Here is a 19,819-nt window from a genome sequence, read left to right as displayed (position 1 = left end):
GTCTTTTGTATTTGATAGTGGGAAAAGCTTTAAAAAAAAACCAACCCTTTCGTTCTGGGTTCTTGGGCAAGGATGGTCTTGTGTGTTTGTTAGCCAGGTCTAGGTTTGGCTCAAAGAAAACATTTCCAGTTGGCTCTCATTTCCTTTAGTGTCGTTATCTACGCATGGAGATTCCATATGAAAGTTACCTGTATCCATTTCAGTCTGTCACATCCATATTCCACATGGGCAGAAAGTCCTTGAACTAGAGTAAGATTTATTCTTGGAATCACTGTGTTCCCTTGCCTATCTTTTCTGGAGGCTTCTGGAGACGTGGAAGATTGTTTTTGCAGCCGGTGCTTCCTGCTCACTTCAAGATGTTAATGTGGTGTGTCACTCTTGGGGTGTGTCTCAAGGTTGAAGTGATTCAGAGGTCAGAGTTTTTAAAAAAAAAACAGTACAATGGTTTTAGATTAATATATGGAATTTCAGTCCTTTAAAAATAACAGGATATATCAATACAGAAAGCTCATCTTTTACTGACTTGAATTGTACTGGGCCTTAGAGAAGAGGCAAGCCCTGGAAACAGGGCCATCTGGTGAGGAGGCCGAGGGACTGGGGTCTGCTGGGAAGTGGGTAGCAGCCAGAGAGTGAAGACCTTGACCCCACAGAAGGTCTCCCTCCAGAACGGGACTTCTGGCTCTCCTTTCCCAATATATAACTTCTCAGAAGTATCTGAGTCACATCACTTATTCTTAAGATTTCCTTAAAGTAAAACAAAACAAAAATTAACCCAGATTCTTTTGGACGTATTTGATGCAGCTCTTGGAAAGAATCCTGAGGCCCTGTTCTGTTGTATGATACGTAGCGGAATAGATAATCAAGTACTTTTACTTGACAATACACCGTCTTTTTTATTCACTAAAGAAAAATTTGTGAATATGCAAGTGAAGTCAGAATATCACTTCAGCGTGATTTGTCTGAAACTCCAACGTTAACAGAATTTCATTCTACCCCGAAGTATATAGATCCTTATGGGTTCTGAGTAAAAATTCACTATAGAGCAAAGTCTCTTCTCTTGTTTAATCCTTCTTTTCTGTTGACCATTCCCAAGTTCAGTCCTAAGACTTACTATTGTCTTTTAGAAAGGAAAAAAAAATATATTTCTTCTCCGTTGCTCCTTTGAAATAACTGTGTCTTTATTTAAAGTACTTTTGAGTCTGCTTCTCCCTCTCCATCAGTCTGCCCCACTCGTGCTCTCTCTTTCTCTCTCTCAGATAAATAAATAAAATCTTTAAAAAATAAAGTACTTTTCCCAACTTTCTCTTACATACTGTATCCACCTTCTTCTTTTCCTTTTCCTTCTTTTATTTTGCTAGTGTCATCAACACGAGAATTCCTGTAACAGGCTGGTTTCAATGCTGGTGCACAGGGAGGGATGGTTTTTAAGTAGATGGGCTTCTGTTCTGCGCGAAGCACAGCTCCCTGTTGGCACTCAGATGTTAAAGGTGGAAATATTTGTGCCACAATCGGCACTTAGCAAAATGTATCACTATTTACAGCCATAATCTTTTACGAACTGTTTTATTATTTATTGTAAATCTTTCCTTCTCGCAGCCCCGTGCTGTTGACCCTACGGTTCATGCCGCCTGATGCCTGGAATTGCCCAGCCACGGTGACAGCGGTGCCCCCTCATATTTTAACCCTTAGATTTTCTGCAAGAGAAAAATGAAAATACACATTCAATGTTCGTTTCACTTTTATCCAGAAAAGAAACTTGAATAGAGGGGCGCCTGGGTGGCACAGCGGTTAAGCGTCTGCCTTCGGCTCAGGGCGTGATCCCGGCGTTATGGGATCGAGCCCCACATCAGGCTCCTCCGCTAGGAGCCTGCTTCTTCCTCTCCCACTCCCCCTGCTTGTGTTCCCTCTCTCGCTGGCTGTCTCTATCTCTGTCAAATAAATAAATTCTTTAAAAAAAAAAAAGAAACTTGAATAGATAATCATTTTGTCTTTTCTAAGTAGCAAAAGGCAAGAAAACTAATGGGGGAGTCTACACGGGCAGCTTCTTCTGAACATTTATACGCATTAACTGAGTCCTCCAGGTAGCCTGTCTCTGCCTGGGGCCGAAGGGAGATATGCTGTGGCAGGTGGGGATTTTGTTAGATGAGGACAGCAAGCACGTGCTATGTAGGGCATGCTCCAAGTTTGGTTTTTCTCTTCCTCTTCCTGAAACATAGATGGCAATCTCAGTGGCTGCAAGATGAATTTACAGATGTCCGTGTGGCCATAGTGCCACCAGGAGCTTCATATCTGTGCTGAAGCAGATCTGAGCACCTAATGGCCTCCTTACTCTGACCTCTTCATTCGGGCTTAATAACAGAGATGAGCTTGCCCTCAAAAGCAGTGTGTGCTGGCGGTGGGGAATGTTTAGGATTGCAAATTGACCTCAGGGTTGCAGAAGTTTCAGAAAATTAGGGCCTGTCTTCTAGAGGGAAGTGAAGACTGAATCATTTTCACTTGCTCTGTTTCTCCATTGAAAACGTTTAGTTATCCTGAAATGGCTGTTTTCATCCCGTCAGCCCTCCTTCCTCTGTCTCTTCCTTTTGCTCATTCATTGCAAGGTTCCATACTGTCCATGAGCTGCCTGGATATTAAGGGATCACAGGAGAGCCAGTGTAGCTTAGTGGGTAAGAGTGCAGAATGCAATGCCAACTTGCTTGTATTCAAATCCGGGCTCAGTTCATGGGCACGGACAGTCACTTCACTTCTCTGTGCCTGAGTCTCTTCATCCCTGCAACAGGGGTCATAATAATTGTAGTAAGGCCCTTGTGAGGATTAAGTGAAGTTAAGTACACAGAGTACTTTAGAACAGTGCCAGATGTTCCGTAGCAATGTATGCGCCAGTTGCTACGCTTTACTGAGCGTGTACTAGGTACTAGATACTGAAGACTTGAATGGGAAATACCTTACTTAACCCTTGGTACTATCCTTTTTTTAAAGGCATTTTTAAGCCTTTTTCCATGATGAAACTGAGGCTAGAGAGGTGGTTGACTTGACCAGGAGGCACTTAACTATTAAATGGCCATTATGGAATTCAGACTCAGATCTTTCTGATGCCAAACCGTGTGCCAAACCCCTGCACTCCCCTGGAATGAACGCATACGAATGCAGAGCATTGCAGCGGCGTGTGGCCTGAGACTCGTGCTCTCCGTTATCCTAATATCGTCTCTTTCTAGATAAGACCTCACACCAGGCTTCTGCTGCCTTGACTTGCGAAAGTGTCTTCATTGATTCCTTGCCCCGTAACATTGCTCGTCCTTTTGTGCCCTTTTAGTAGTCAGTGTGACTCCCTCTCCCTCACAAGAAACCTTTTCTGTTCTAAGCAGGATAAAGCTGCATCCGGGGTAGAAAATTATTTGGAGTGTTGTTGCCCTCAGTGATTGTCTCCCTTTCGACTCGATTTCTTCTGAGTGGCTTGGTGATAATAGGGCTTCTCTCCTCCCATCCATGGACATCTGTGCTGTTGCAGAGAACACGTGAGGATGCAGAGCGAGCCCGCTTCCACTTCGTAGCAAAACCTAGGCTTTTCCCAGCAGGTAGCGCGGCAGCCTCGGCCTGGTTCACCTGGAAACCTGAGGCTTGGTTTTAAATATACCTGTGGTCTTTACCTGCCCTAGCTCTTAAACTGTTTTCAATCTGCATGTGTCGCTGCTGGTTTGTAGCATCGGTCACCAGCGTTGCAGTGTCCCATGTGGACGGCTACTCTGGCCATCGACTTGTCTTCTGCAAGCTCCCCATCAGAGATTCCTGGAACTGGAATCTTATTCCATCCGCCACTTTCCTAACGTACAGCAGGGCTTCCCGCGGCTGGTGGGACAAAGTCACGGTCCCTGCACACAGTGTGCCTGCCCAAGGCTTTGGCCTCATGTCCCTCCTCAGTGCGCCTTCTGCCAACTCCACAGACAGGCTGTGTTCTCTGGCTGTGCAGGGGACGTGTCCCCAGCCTCTTGGAACCCGACCACCCTACCCTCCCTTCAGGTGTCAGCTCACCTGTGGCTTTTGCAGGAAAGCCGTGGCTGGCCTTCCTGGCCAGGCAAGACCTGCATTGGCACCCTCTCCTCCACAGCATTAGTCTCCATGCAGTTCCCCTTCATGTCCCCACACAGGTCTTTCCTCTCCCTGAGATTTGCAGCCGTAGCCGGTTTGGCTGACCATTATGTTCCCAGGGCCTGATACGTCACAGGCACTCACTAGATGGCTACTCTCAGACCAAGGGAATGAGGGAAGTATACACGTTTCTCTGTGGCAAGAAGGGTGATATTTTGAGATACCCCTTCGGGGACCCCTCTTGGGATTCTCAGAGGGAAGTCTCCACATTTCAGACCAAACAGTTCCTGGGCTTCCCTGAACTCTCAGATTTCCAGTGCTTTCTATAGCCCAAGTCATGGTAACATGCAGGCCCATCGCCTGACCTTTACTCTGTGCCCAGGGACCAGCCCCTGGTGTTTCCCTTTTGAACTGTCTGCTCAGACACCAGGATAGCTCTGCCTCCTTGTATGGAAACTCCAGGGCTAACGAGGTGGGAATCGAGAAACCTTACATTCTGGGTTAGGCCCACAATCCTCCACGTTCTCTATGTCCTTTAAAGTCCTTTGATCGTAAACAGTTTTTTTACTGGAAGAGTTGGAAATTAACCTCATCACCCAGAAGTCAGTGACTCTTCAAAATCAGAGTGACTTTCTGTTCATTCATTTTATACAAGAAAACTCTACACTTTCGGTCAACTTGTAAGGAAAAGTTGGTTCATTTATGCTCCTCTTTGAGTTAGAGGTACAAATAAAAAAAACAGCTCACATTTATTGAACACTTCATGCTTGCCAGGCACTAGGAAAGCATATTCCTTGCACCGTCTTATTCAGTGCCAGCAGCTTCTCTGTGAGCTGTGCATGCTGTGACCATCCCACTTTATAGACAAGAAACAGAGGCTCAGAGAAGCTAAGTCATATGTGTAAGGTCACACAGCCAAACGCCGTACAGCTGGAATTTGAACTCCGAGCTGCCTACTTTTGAGCACGTGCCGTTAGCCACCGTACTGCATTGCCTTGTCCTTTCGAATATTCTGTATCACTTGCAGGTGATGAGCTGTTTGGCGTAAAACAATATGTTTCCCCATTTCCCACCACCTACCAGCCTATAGCCCATTCGCTCTCTAAGCCTATTGAAATGGTTTTATGTTTAAGATATAACTAAAAAGCATGCCACACAAAGTTGCATTAAATCTAGCCTAACAGTCATATAAAATCATATTAATTGTTTTACTTTTTCATAAATAGATGTCTCCCATTTTTATTTTAATATTTCCTTTTAAGATTTAATGAGAGTAACGATAGCCTTGCCGCATGTTTAGTAAAGCAACACCAGTCATGGTGGTCCTAGTCTTGTATGCCGTCGGGTCTTTTCCTTCCCCTGATTGGCAGTTTTGCAGGGGACCGGATCCGGGCAGGCTGCCTCTCCTGGGCTTCTGGGAAGGTTGGGCCAATCAGAGGCCCTGGTGGGAGATGGAGGTGGGGCTTAAGGAAGACCACTCCCTTTCCATTTGCCGCAGCAGCTGCACCTCCCCCATGGCTCTAGCTCCCACAGGTGTCCCCAGCCCTTGGGCTCCATTTACCGCCCCCTCTTGTCCTCCAGCCTCAGTGTGGTGGTTGCCTCCTGTTCTTCGTGGCTCTGGGCTGCATTACCGCCCCCTATGGACCTCCCACCGCCTGTGTACCCAGTTCCCTCTAAATTTTCTCTGTTGTAAATACATTAGGCTTTCTGTTCTCCAGGTTGGACTTACTGAGAACTGCAGTATTCTCACATGTGATCACAATACTTATTTACAGTTTACTTTAGAGACATGGACAGTGGATGCTATCATTGGGTTAAAATCCTCTGATTTAAAACATGCAAAGCCTTTGTGTTCGCAGTCGTGGGGGTCTTAGAGCAAAACCCTGGCTGGGTGTCTGACATCTGATTCTAGTTCTAGCTGAGTCACTGAGGGAACATAGAATCACTCAAGTCAGAGGCTCGGTTTCATGGGAAATAAAGATCTCCCCAGTTAGCCGGCTTAACCCCTTCCAAACCAAGACATTGCTAGGATGCAGTCTCAGTTTCCGTGGGGACCAGTGAGTTGTCTCCTTGGGGGCAGTGGCCCCTGACTCTGGCCTGCCTGCTGTCCTTATGCATGCTATTGGTCCTGAGAGCTCAGGTGACAAAATGTGGGTGAGCCTCGGCAGATGTCTCACCCCTCTGGGAAGAACCTCGAATAGGCCTTTCTGATTCTGAGTCAGGCAGTTGGGCTTCATTTGGGCACAACACACTTGCAGGACACAGAGTGCAAGAGTAAAATTTACAGCTCAGCTGTCCTGACTGTGGGTTTAACAATGTTTCAAAGATGATGTTTCATCTAGTCACCTTAAATATAAAACCAACCAGCAGAATATACAGATGGCACTTGTCTGAGGTTATATATTTTCTCTTTCTCCATTTTAAGCACAATCTTCTTACATTCTCTAAACACCATTTAAAAGAAAATACCTTATCCCGCATTTGTGTGTGTTTGTGTATATATATTTGGGGCCAGATGCTCTGGGTAATGTAAATAACTTTAATTTACTAAACTTCACCCCCCTCCCCCCACCCCAGCCCTTTCTTTTCAGAAGATACATTTAGACAATCACCATTCACCTCTAATTCAAAAGACCTGCTGCCCAGTGAATCTGTGCTTCACGGAAGAATATCCACGCCAGGTATGGAAACATTATTGACTTTGCTTCTACTGTTGGTTGCTTAAAATTACTTTTCTGAAATGTGTAAATTTTCAGGTACTTTCAGCTTAGATGTAGACGTTATTCATATGAAGCTAGGCTTTTAAAAAGAGGAGAAACTCAATTTAAACAGTCACAAAAGTTTATTAAAATTAAGTGTAGGCAGTAATAAAGTGCTTCATTTTTGCTTTAGGAGCTTATTGTTCTTTACCTGCTGATGTTTCATTCATATAGCAAATTTCCTCCTCTTTGAAATACCGGAGTATAACCTGAAAATAATTTGCTTTACACACTGTTAGTATTTCAGGCAGGCAGCCAGGAAGATATAGGAGGGCAGTGGCGAGAACTAATCGCCAGCAGGGAAGGTTGTGACCCTGGTGGGGTGTGGGTGGCCACAAAGACCACTCTGGTTTCCATGGAAGCAGCACAGCTCATTAAGATAATCTTGCCACCCGGATTCCGCCTCTCTTCTTAATCAGAGTGTCTGCCTATATCCATCTCATGCTCCTTTTTGCAATCTCAGCATCAATACATAATTAATTTATTATCCACTCTTCCTTTTTCATTTCTCCTTTCCAGAGTAGAGGGCAAGATGTGTTTGCTATCCCCTTATCAACGGCATGGCCAGCCCTCAGGGCTGTGTGTGTGTTCCCAGAGTTATTATGAGACGAGAACGTTTGAGAACCACTGCACTGTATCCCATACTCCTCACCAGCCTCCCACCCCCACCCCCAACACCAGTGCAGGGGCCAGGAAACTTCCTGCTGTTGTAACCTTAGTTCCGGCCATTGAGAGAATTTCAGAAGCTCTCCGTGGCCTCTCCACCCATTCACTTGTCCACGATAGTGTGGGAGACCAAGGCTATGAGTGTTCAGGAGAAGCCCATAGCAGGGTTGTTGAGCAGGAACCCCTGCAAGAATAAAGTCCAAGTGTCCTCCACACCCCCAAGGAGGCCGGTGTCACAGATGGCTGGAGATCTGAGTATTTTGCAGTTCGGAAAGAGCCAAGTAGCATCTTATGGAATATTGGTTTTTGGGGTATCACAGGTCACTGGAAGTGGTTTGTGACAAACAGTGGGGGGAAAGGCAACTCTTTGTCACCCTTTAGTCTTGTGATGACAGATCCATTTCTTCTCATCCCAAAGAGTCCGGATACCTACCTGCTTTTTAGCTTTGTAGGGCTTTTCTATTCAAACACCATAAATAACATGCTTACACAAAAACACATTACATAATATCTGGTTCTAGAGGTGGAAAGAAATTTTGCTTGGTTGATGTCTTCATTCTCAAACAGGGGCTATTTGAACTACTGTTTACTTCCCACAGTGTCATTTTGAATAGCCTTCTCCCTAGTCCCCAAATTATCACCCTGCTGTTAAGTTGATGGATTGTGACTTTCTAATGTCAAAATAACTGCCTAGGAACTGCCTGTCAGAGTGCTGTGACCCATACAGCCAGCGTCCCGTGATGTATATACAAACCCTGCATTGCTGCCTTAATGTTTGGCTGGCCTATATTTGAAGAAGGGTTTATTGGTCAAGTTACAACTCGACCTCAAAGAGTGATATCAGTGTATGTTTAACTGCATATAGAGGAGGTTTCTGTGGTTTGCTTGACAGACGTATTACAAATTAGATAAACTCACACTTTAAAAGTTAACTTTTATTTTGGGCGGGAAGTCAGCATAACTGGGATTTTGCTAAAATGGACAACTAAAAAGGGATTATTTTTTTAAACAGACAAGGTGAAAATACTTTAGAAATGGAATCAAAACTAGAAAAATTAAAAATGACAAGGACAGCCTTGTAATCACAAAGTTCTCATAATCTGAACACATGTTTTGTAAGGAAAGCCTCAATAATTTGGACTAACTGTGGAGAAGACCAGTCTGAATTAACAAAAGACTACAATATGGAGACTTTTCAACAAAACATTTCTTTCAAGTCTGGATAACAGTAAATGGCCATTGTATTCCTACTGCGGCTCCCCAGTCCCATTCCCACAATTCTAAAATCCAAAAAGCTCTTCCAATCACAATTTTTTAAATAAGTTACTTGGTGGCAAAACCTAATGGGAGGCTATTTATAGCCCATATGTACTCCAAGGGAGAAATTCATCCATTTGGTCACAGAAATATCAACGTGCTTGATTATGAAGGCCCACTGGAGTGTTAGGTAAAATATGTCTTAGGCACCGTATTAGCACTCTGAAATAAGAACAAATATGAATCCCCAAATACATCAGAGCCCAGGGGTCTCAGATAGAGACTGTGGTCCTACAGTTATTCCAGTACTCTGCTAAATGCCATGCTGGAAGCAAAGAAATTAAAGCTACAGTTGAGGATCTCAAGGTTCGAAGGCATAAGAGTCATGGATTCTTACAGAAAATTCCAGAAGACTTAACGGGCAGCAGATTGCTAAATCACTGGAGATGTGGCAAGCACGAAGAGTCCAATGGGGATGTTCCCACGCTAAGGCACTATTATGAACAAGGGCCTGGGTTAAAGAGAAAAGGAAAAGGTGGGTAGGAGAGGCAGACAAAGGGCTAGTTCACTGGTTTGGGAGACTGGTTAGCTTTGCGAGAAGCAGGTTGAATTAGGGAGGAATAGTGTCTGTGCAGAAATGGGGAAGCCAGGAAGGAGACAGGTAGTGACTAGGCAGAAAATAATGTGTTGTTAGTGTGTAAATAAAAGCCTCAGAGACCTTAGAAATCTTCTCTTCAGTAGTTTAAGCATTACCATTAAAATATTATTTCTATTCTCTATTTACTTAGCAAACTTCTTCTTTCGAGAGATAATGCGAAGATAAATATCAGCCCAAAGAATTGTCTCAGATTCTCAGTTAGGACAGACCCTATGCCTGGTTCCAATCTGAAAAGTCCCTTGCAAATGCTGAAGACCCGTAACATTACTTCGGCTGCATATATTGGTCTGTGTTAGTATACTTTCGATCAGTGGGATGAAACTCTCTTCTAAACACCTGTGGAGTCAGACCGTGGGGCAGAGGGGGTGCACCGAATGAGGGCCTCTGTAAGACCCCACAGCTCCAGACCAAAGGGATCCAACCCGCACGTTGCGATTGTGTCTCAGGCCTGTGGAGAATGAAGCAGCAGTATGGGGGATAGCAAAGTGGGGAGAGGTGGGTAGGACTGTGCACTGTGAAGAAATCGAGAATAGCACAGTTAACTAGGCATTTGCCTTCGGCAGATGGTATCTGAGACACACAGCTGCCACCATCCCAGAGAAACAGAATAAACACAGAGCTTCACGGTGTCCTGGCCTTCGTTGCCGCCACTATTTCTAGACTGACTTTCCTGAGAACCAAAGAATGTTCACGTGCCAAGACCTAACATTTTTACTTGCTGTGAATGTCTTAGACAGAGGTAACACCCGGAATCCTTAAGAAAATGATGAGTTAAAAGCCGCTGTCACCTTCTGCTGGACGGGTGGGGGGACCAAACATCCTTAAAGCCATGAGTAGGTGACTGAGGTTACCCTGGGTGGTGGTGGCGCTGATGGTGATTTTACAGAAGAAATAAAAGCGCTTTCCCGTTACGGGGGAGGTAGAAGTTAGAGGCTGTGTGAAATCTAAGGTACTTTGTCTAATTTGTAGTTGTCTCACTTTGTAGAAGATTTACATTAATAGAGGAAAGAGCGTGGGGTCAGTTGTTCCTCAGGGCACTGTGGGCTACTCTGCATGCGGAGTGGACGTGTGACCGTCCGACCTGCAGCCATTCACCCGTTGGCCTGGCGTCCTTCCAGAAGGAAAGGCTCTCAAGAGGAGAACTTCTATCTCAGCACCCTTTTCAGACAATGCGGAGCTTCCATTCTGTTTTATTATGATTTTGAAGGCACAGTATGTTTGCTCTGTATTAAGCCAAAAAACAAAAACACAACCAGAGCGGGTGTGAAGGGAAATGTGGGTCTCTGTGGAATTCTCTCGGAGTGTGGAGCTCCGGATGCTTCTGTTTGATATTTCAGAGGGAGCTTAGGGCTAGACAATGCAAAATGTACCAACAATTACATTTGTCCACCCCCACCCTCATTATTTGCCAGCGTCCCTTAAAAAGAAAACAGCACCTTTTGTCACCGTCGTGGTTTATAACACGGAAACAAGACGTAAGGAACATGGGGAAAGTCGAGTCCCTTGCTCTGCCCACCAGGATCTACTGTTAAGTTAAAAAGACTGGTTTGGAGCAGCCGGCCTTGTCACCAGGCCAATTCTTGATTTATTTTCCGCCCTCTGTTCGGCCCATCACTGTAATACAAGGGGTACCAGCTCATGTGCTTGGCTGAGATCTAGATAAAGCATACCTTGCGTTGAGTGTCCGGCTCCGCCTCTCCCCCTTGCAGCCGACTGTCAGGCTGCCCTGCTACTGGCCAGGTAGGGATGACCTCTTTCAGACCGCTGATGTGCAGGCCACCTTCCTTTATGTTAACCCTTACCAGCTCAGAGACAGACAGACAGACAGACGGAGCTACTGTGGATTATATAGCAAAGTGTTTTCTTTAATCCTTTTTCAAACACAGCAGATTCTTTTTAAATTCAGACTAAGTCACGGATAAACAATAGAACATTGAGTGTTGTTGGTATGTATTGTTTTGTAGCTTAAGCTCCTTTTTGATTCCACAAAGTCCTTGTGCACAGGGAAGGAAGCTAATAGGAGTTCACTGATATGCAGCTTTTTTCCAGTAAATACAGTACAGTACTATAAATGTATTTTCCTTATTATTTTCTTCGTAACATGTTCTTTTCTCTAACTGACTTTATTGTAAGAATACAGTATACAGGGGCGTGTGGGTGGCTCAGTCGGTTAAGTGTCCGCCTTCAGCTCAGATCGTGATCCCGGGGTCCTGGGATCGAGTCCTGCATTGGGCTGCTTGCTTAGCAGGGAGCCTGCTTCTCCCTCTCCCTCTGCTGCTCTCCCTGCTTGTGCTGTCTCTATCAAATAAATAAATAAAATCTTTAAAAAAAGAATACAGTATACAGTACATACAACATACAAAATATATGTTGACTCTTTATACTATTGGTAAGGCTACCAGTCAACAGTAAAACAGTAGTAGTTCAGTTTTTCGGGAGTCAGAAATGATATGCAGGTTTTCGACTGCATGGGGTCAGCACCCCTAACACCCCCATGTTGTTCAAGAGTCAAATGTAGTTATTAGGGCGCAGGACCTATGTCGTCCCATTTAATTCTGAAAACAATTCACTGAGACATGGGAATTATGCTTCCTTTACAAATAAGTGACTGGAGGTTCAGAGAGATTTAATAACTTTTTTTCCCAGTTTTATTGAGATATGATTGACATATAAGATTCTGTTAAAGGTATTCAACATAATGATTTGATATATATATATTGTAAAATGATTACACGGTAAGTTTAGGTAATACCCATCATCATACATAGTTACAAATTTTTTTTCTCATGATGAGAACTTTTAAGATCTACCCTCGTAGCAACTTAAAAATTAGCAATACGATATCATTAACTATAGTCGCCAGGCCGTATCTTACATCCCCCATGATTTACTTATCTTATCACTGGAAGTTTGTACCTTATGCAGAGAGACTTAATAATTTGTACAAAGTCATGCCGTTGGTGAGAGGCAGTACTGGATTTCAAACCCAGAACTGCACAGTACATTGTCTTTCTGCCCCGTCATTGCCACCTGCTAAGTCAGGTGTGGTGTCCCTGGCAGGGAGCCAAGGAACGCGTCTCCGCAGGTTTGCTCCCACGGACCCACACTTAGCATTTAAAGTCTCACTGGTGGATTGCCCTCTTTTAGCCAGAAATAAAAAGTAGTCCTCTTAGTAAGATATTTCAAAGAAGTTACAAGATAAGAATATACTGTTTATTCATGAAATTCTAATTTTGTCCTCTTCTCTTCCATTTCTCTGTTTTCTTTCTTCCTTCGTTTAATACTTAGATATCTGGTAATCATAGTCCCTTAAACTGTTTCTTTCAGTTAGGAAAATTAAAGAAAGGGTTCATGTTTGTTTTCAGTAATTTTGAATAGATCATCCAAGCCATAGACATCGTGTCAGGAAACTGTAAAAACCTCCTGATGAAGTAAAATGGGTAACACCGAAGGTAGTGGGGATCTGGTCAGCAGTGCAGAAGAAAAAGTTCTAGACTGGGAATCAGGAAAATCAGGTGTAATTCTAGCCCAGTTTCCAGTAGAAAGAGAATAGAAGGCCTCTAAGCTCCTTCCATATCCCCTCTTTTTCACAAACTCTGCCATCTGGAACTTCAGTCCCGGTGCCTTGATTTCCTTTGTAGGGCCCAAACTAGAATGCTGGAACTGAGGAAAAACCGGGGAAAAAGAGTCTCTACCCCTAAAATTCCACCACCCCCACTAGGAGTTGGGGGAGGGGCAGTCACCATAAGTAATTCATTACAGGGGTTGGTAGCGCCAGGAAAGGGGTGCAGAAAGGGTTTCTAGGAAGCTAGGATGTTCTGTTTCTCTATCTGGCTGCTGATTTGCATGCATATGTAACTTTGTGAAAATTCACCAAGCCATGTACCATGGCAGTATTTCTGCTTGTTAGGGCTTATTGGTTTATTCACAAATAGGTGGGTCTAGATGCCAGGCGGTCACCTCCAACCCATGAATCTGAGTGCACGCTCACTTCAGAGACTACGACAGTGATGATGAGGACACCAGTCTTTCAGTTATCCACCTTTTAGTCTGCAGGGACATTTCCATTTGTAGCACGAACTTACTGCCCTGAACTAAATGACATATAGGCTGAGAGATCTGCCTCCCGTTGTGTTTCAGATTGGAAAGCTACTCTGTGCCGCTTACAGCGTTTCTTTGATGTGCTTGCCATAGATGAGCTGTAGTCTGTCCAGCTGCTTACCACGGGGGGACGTTGTCGTGGTGCTGGGTCTTCCTCGTCCAGAGAGTGTTATTTGAGGCTAAAAAAGATGTGCTCACACCTGGCCCCATCTGTCCCTCGCCAGCCTCCTTTGGTCTTAGAGCATGGGCGAGTTCCGAAAGAGAGCTGTGGACTCCGTTCAGAACGTCTTGCAGAGCAAGGGCTTGCATCAGGAGCTGTCGGCTTGGTGTCCAAGTTAGCCCTCTCAGAACTATCACTAATAGTTTAGGGGTCTCTGCAGACCAAGAGTTGAGGGGTTCACACACTAAATGCTGGCCTGCTTTTTCTTAAGGGTGGTAAGCTTTGCCAAGGACAAACTTGTATGCAGCTTGGATGCCTCACTTGAGCTCTTTGTAAAGAGCCACAAAGACCAGCAGGGGAGGGCGGTGGAAGGGGGGGGGACAACCCAACTGTGGTTGTTTGGCTAAGCCTCTTTATCTCTGCCCAGATGGCACAGGGGTTGAGTGGCTTGGTACTGAAGATAATCATCAACACTTTCATGTTTGTTCTTTGTGGGGAATGTAACATCCAAAAGCCCAGGGGGCTGTGTCCACTTTGGCCGTGGCCCAGTGTCTTCCTATGAGCATAGCAAATGTGTACGTGCTCACATAAAATTTTCTGCACACCATTTACAAGACCTCAGCGGTGCCTGTGGTGATGATTTTACTTTTGCGAAGACTATTGAGGTGCCTTGAGAATGAATAAAAGGCCAAATTCTCAAGTACGTGTAATGGATGATGAAGAGTATTTGTTTGAAAATTGGAATGTAGTAACCTCTGGCTTCAGTTTGGGACTGGCTAATTCAATCTACAAGGCCTTTTCTGTATATACAATATGTTCTTCCATTCCTTTGCTATCAAAAATACATATTCTCATTTCATGCAATTTCTTCTTTGTGTTTATTCCCTTTCAGGGCAGCAACTGCCCTCCGGTAACCAGGGTAGAAAAAAAGAAAAGTCATTGCAAACTAGACCATCTATTTTCATTTAAACAAACCCATTCTGGATTCCCATCTGTAGGCCACATGAGTGCTTCTATCGTGGTAAGAAAGATACCCCCACATCACACCACAGCCCTTTCTTGATGGCGTTATAGGAAGGACAGGCCTGGGCTTCATTTTTTGGCTATTCTCCCTCATGCAGCATCTTTCCTTTTTAGCGTACTTACCATTTCTGTTCTCAGTGTATCATCCAGGAAAGAAAAGTTAACTAGAAGCACGAAAGTAGGGGCAGTCTTTGGATTTGCTTAATGATATTTGGTTCCCTGTACCATCTGCTGGAGTTCTGTTGAAAAGTCCCTCAAGCTCTTTCAATTCAACAGGTCCCAAACTAAGCATAATATTTCCCCCACTGTCCCCTGTATCTTCCAAAACTAATTAATTAGTTGACTGGTTAATTGATTAAAGCCCTCCTCTCTCTTCTGCTGTTTTCTATCTTAGTGGATAGCATCATCATCACCCACCATGACATAAACCTTAAGGTTGGACACCATTTGTTTGGGTTTCCTTAGGAGCAGATCCTGAGACAAAGATTTGAGTGCATGTAGTTTTTTAGGAAGTGACACAGGAAACACCAGGAGAGGAATGGGGAAACGAGCCAAGGAAAAGAAGGCAGCCAGTAAAGGGAATGTCATCAAACAGGTCACTTGCTGCGAATAGCTGGAGGTTAATTTCACTGGGGAGCTCTGGGAAGCAATGAAGGGTGCACACCTTGGTTTTTCCTTCCTGAGAGGTCAGAGAGCTGGGACGTTTATGTGGTCGGTGTTTGATCTGTCAAACTTGCTCTCAAGAGTCAATTCCCCAATACTCTGGTCTCTTGCACAGGTAGGCAAAGCAGGCTTCAGTGGCCAGAGAGAGCCCTTGGGAACCATATGCAGGTGCTGGCAGTGGGAAGGCAGGCATTGAAGTAGTAAAGGCCAGGTGACCACGGAAGAACAGCGAGGATGGCACATTTGCTGCCTGTCTTTCATGATTACCTCTTCCTCCCCCCCGCCTTCCACTCAGTTACCTTTCCTCCTGTGCTGATTCTAACCCCATCCCCACCCCAGCTCTCTCCTCAGTGCATTCTTTTCTTTCAGTCCCAGCTGCCAGTAACTTCATTCAAGTCTCCATCCTTGGTCCCCTGGATTACAACAACAGCCTCTGGCAGGTCTCCGCATGTCCAGGGTCACCCCCACCAGGCCCTTCTCTCCATCCTGCAGTCATAATTTTTCTAGAAGGCAGATCTCATCATGTCACCCTTGGCCCTGCTGGCTTCCCATGGCTCTCTGGATAAAGACTAAACTTCACACATGCATTCTCCTATACACTACCTGTTGGTTTGGGGTGCGTTTTGTTTTTTGTTTTTTTAATAGTCTGTGTTTTCTTTGGAAATCGTTCCCTGCCACTCCAAAACGGGATTAGCCACCACTTCCTGGAGGTCCTTGGATATTCAGAATTCCCTTTTACTCATCACCTTCTTGATTAACTGCAAACTCTTTGGCGGGCGTAGACTGTCTTGTTGATCATTTTATCTCCCAGAAGCTAGCACCTAATATAGTTGCTCATTAAATCTTGGGACGAAAGCATATTGTTGAAAAACCATGTTGTTTGTAAGAACTAGTGTTAAACGTTCTCACGAGGGATCTGATAAGGCTTTGATTATAACACAGATCTGTTTTTGACTACAGATAAAAATGGATCCCTTTATAAATATAAGATGTGCAGTAAAGCCCTTTCCAAATATAGTTGGTCTCTCTATCTAATGTGAGTAGCACACTACCATGATGTCACTCTCTTTTTTATAATTAAATGGTTTAACTTGACAAGAGAAAGGTTGCTGGGCTGTTGTGTTCATTTTTTTCACCTTAGATATAGATCTAACTGCCGACCAGCAAAGAAACTCTAGGGCCGCGTTTCCGGAGGCAGAGAGTAGAAAATGCAAGTACGAGAAAACTTTAGACGGTTTGATGTGAAAGGCCAGTAGTTGAATTACGGTTATTATTACACTGATTTTCACATGTAATAATAAACTTCCCAGGCATAAAATCCCCTAGGTCATTAATCTCATATTAAAAAGCTTGGAATTGTTTCATACAGAATTTTTTTCCCATCCATGAGCCAACTGCTTTATCAAACGAGCTTCTCTTTTAATGTAAATTATTTTATTAAAGGACAATGTTACATTTTGATCCAAATAGGGCAGAAGTTCACATAGGAGTCTCATAAATACAAAGGAGGGGTTGCTGGGTGGCTCAGTCATGATCCCGGTGTCCCAGGATTGAGCCTCACATCGGGCTCTCCACTCAGCGGGGGAGTCTGCTTCTCCCTCTGCTCCCGCACCCCTCGTGTGCGTGCACTCTCTCTCTCTAATAAATAAATAACATCTTGAAAAAAAATACTAAAGAGAAACTTTGTGTGAGACAGATTTGAATTCAGGTCTAATCTCCCTGGAAATGAAAACATCTTTTTTTTTTCCTTTCAAATCATTAAAAAATTATACATGGCTTTTTCCTCTTGCTTGGGAAACATGTTCCACAAGTCTTCTGACACTTCCTCAATCGCTTCTTACGCGTGAAGAGAGAAGCCGTTTTCTACAGCTCTCAGGCTACACAGCTCCCTCGTCTTACACCTCTCTCCTCGCCTCTATAAAAGACAACAGAGTCAGCCCTACTAGAGCTGGAAATGAACTCACATGCATAGCCATTCTTGCCCTCAGCCACCTGTGCTCTCAGGGCTTCTGCGTTCTATCTCGTCTCAGTCTTTTCCTTCCCTTTTTTCTATTGTGAGCCATTATTGGGACTTACATGTGGCAAGACTTCCATCAAATACTCTTAAACACGTAAATAAGAACTGAGTTCTCTAAGTTACAGAGAACTGTGATGCTCCATGTTATTTCGTGAGCTTCGAACCTGATGCTCTAGGAATTCAATCTACAAATAGACTTGAACAAGGAACGCTAAAGTATATGGACAAGGACCTGAGGTATATGAACAGAGATGTGCTTTGCTACATAGAGATTTGAAACAAACTCAGTGTCCATAGGTAGGGAGGGGATGAAATGAGCCATGGGACATTGCATGGAAAACTCCACAGCCATTAAAAAAGGATGGAGGGAATCTGTAGGAATTTATTTAAAAAAAGATGTCCAAGAGATAATGTTAGATTTACAAAACAACCACACACACACACACACACACACACACACACACACAAACTGGCTGCAGACAGCCTGTGTAACATGATCCCGTTTGTGTTAAAAAAAAAAAACAAGCGATGTATTTATGTGCACATAATATGCTTGCATGTGCATAGTTAATCTCTCAACAGATAAGCTGTTAACAGTGATTACCATCAAGGAGTGAGAAGGACTGGGATTGGGAGGACAGAGATAGTAAGGAAGAGATAGTAAGGAAGAGGTATTCGTTTATTTTTCAGTATATATCCTTTGTTCTATTTTTTTTACCATTAATTTGCATTACTTTTATAACTTCTCAAAATTAAAAAAGTAAAGTATGTGTTCAAATCATTTTTTTTAGAATCTATCATTTTACACATATGATGACTTGAGCCCTAATGAATAATCTGTAAATTAAATGAACCAGTAAAAATAGAGACAAAGCAGTGATTCTTAGCCATCTTCCTTCAGTGAGCAACCCCAGCCAGTTAAGTCACTGTTTCGTACAGCTCATGAGAATATAAAGCAGGTGACGAATCCCCTTGAATGGTATGATCCCATCGTTTATAAAATGTGTGCATATCGGGAAAAAATCAGGAAGGATGGATATAGAAATATTAACTGCTGTCTCCATTTACTTAGGATTTCAAGGGATTTTTACTTATATTTTATGGACTTCCATTTTACAAAAAGCATGAATTATTTTTATAATCAGAAAATATCAATAAGCTCCCTTCATTTTGAAAAAGGAGAAATTATCTCATACATTCTTGTGCTGATGCTTGACACCAGATCTTTCTGGAAGTTTCTGTCATGAGGATATAGGCTTGGAGCTTTGGACAAGGAGATCAACTTCCACAGAACCATATTTAAATGTGACCCCAGAAAAAAAATGGTAGACTTACCTAAAAGCAACAAATGTGAATGGAAATATTTTCAGCTAGAAGAGATGAAAATGTCAGGGAAAAAAACCTCGTAAGCGGTGTTTGGAAAGTAGAACCCATCTTAAGATACCAAAGTACCGCAGGCTAAGGCATACTGTTTTCATGTCTTGTGTTTATTGGCACCTACTACCTTCACGATTTCCCCATCTTCTGTTACACGCAGGCTCGGGTACTTTTTCCCATCCAGGCTTTCCAGTCAAAATGACTCATCCATCTGCAGAATCTAGTTCCTGCCTTAAGTATCCAGGAATGAGTCACTCAATCAGTTGCTTCTCTTTTAACTTGAATGGAATTAGGCTCAGGGACGTTCGATTGAAAGATTCATGAATGGGTGGGTCCCAGGAAAGGCAGTGGTGAGGTTATCTGGGAAATCCGCCGTATTCTAGAAATGAGAGAAAGGCTGGGGAAACAGAATAATTAGGGCGTCAGCTAGCCCAAAAGGAGAATGATTTACAAAAAAAGATTAGGTCCAAACTCTGGCTGCCAGTCTTTGCTAGAGTATGGCGGCAGAAATTAATTGGTTATATGGATTTTAGGTAACTATTTTGTCTTTCAGGCAAAATGACTCATACCAATTATTTTCTTGCTCACGAATTTTGTATGTACCGTGTAGGTACTTGCCAAAAGAAAAGCAGGGGAAAATTTTACTCAGAAAAAAAAAAAAATGTGTACTCTTGCAAATGCTTTTAACATGTAGGCATGCTTTCGGTATGTGAAAGTTATTTTTGACACTATTTTTGGCCAAATTGGTTTTCATTTTTATGAAAAATGTTAATTTTTAAAGCACTCCGGTCTATCTCCCAACTGTTACTTTTATCACTCGAAAATGTGGTATTTTAAAAATATCATCACTGGTGTCATACTAAGACTTGCCTTGAATTACATGCCTTTCATAGTAATTAATGTTTTTTTAAAAAGGCATTTGGACATGAAAAAGGAATAAAAACGAAAGTTCACCAAAATGTTCATAGCAGTTGTTTTGAGTGGTGATGGATCTGTGGTTGTGTTTCTTTTTTTTTTTTTTTTTTCCCCACTTGTGTCTGTTCTTCCTGTTT

General features: G+C 43.4%; 1 protein-coding gene across 1 annotated transcript in view; it reads left to right on the top strand.

Annotated features, from left to right (window-relative positions):
- The window catches only part of LOC103657995 (zinc finger protein 827), a 157,571-nt gene that overhangs the window by 100,139 nt on the left and 37,613 nt on the right, over positions 1-19,819 (top strand). Inside the window, exon 8 of the mRNA XM_008685446.2 lies at positions 6,664-6,767. Within this exon, the coding sequence (XP_008683668.2) occupies positions 6,664-6,767 (104 nt within the window). The remainder of the gene's footprint in view (positions 1-6,663; positions 6,768-19,819) is intronic.

Source organism: Ursus maritimus, unplaced genomic scaffold (genome assembly GCF_017311325.1).
Source record: "Ursus maritimus isolate PB19 unplaced genomic scaffold, ASM1731132v1 scaffold_11, whole genome shotgun sequence".
Lineage (NCBI taxonomy): Eukaryota > Metazoa > Chordata > Mammalia > Carnivora > Ursidae > Ursus > Ursus maritimus.
This window is presented reverse-complemented; position numbering and strand designations above follow the sequence as displayed.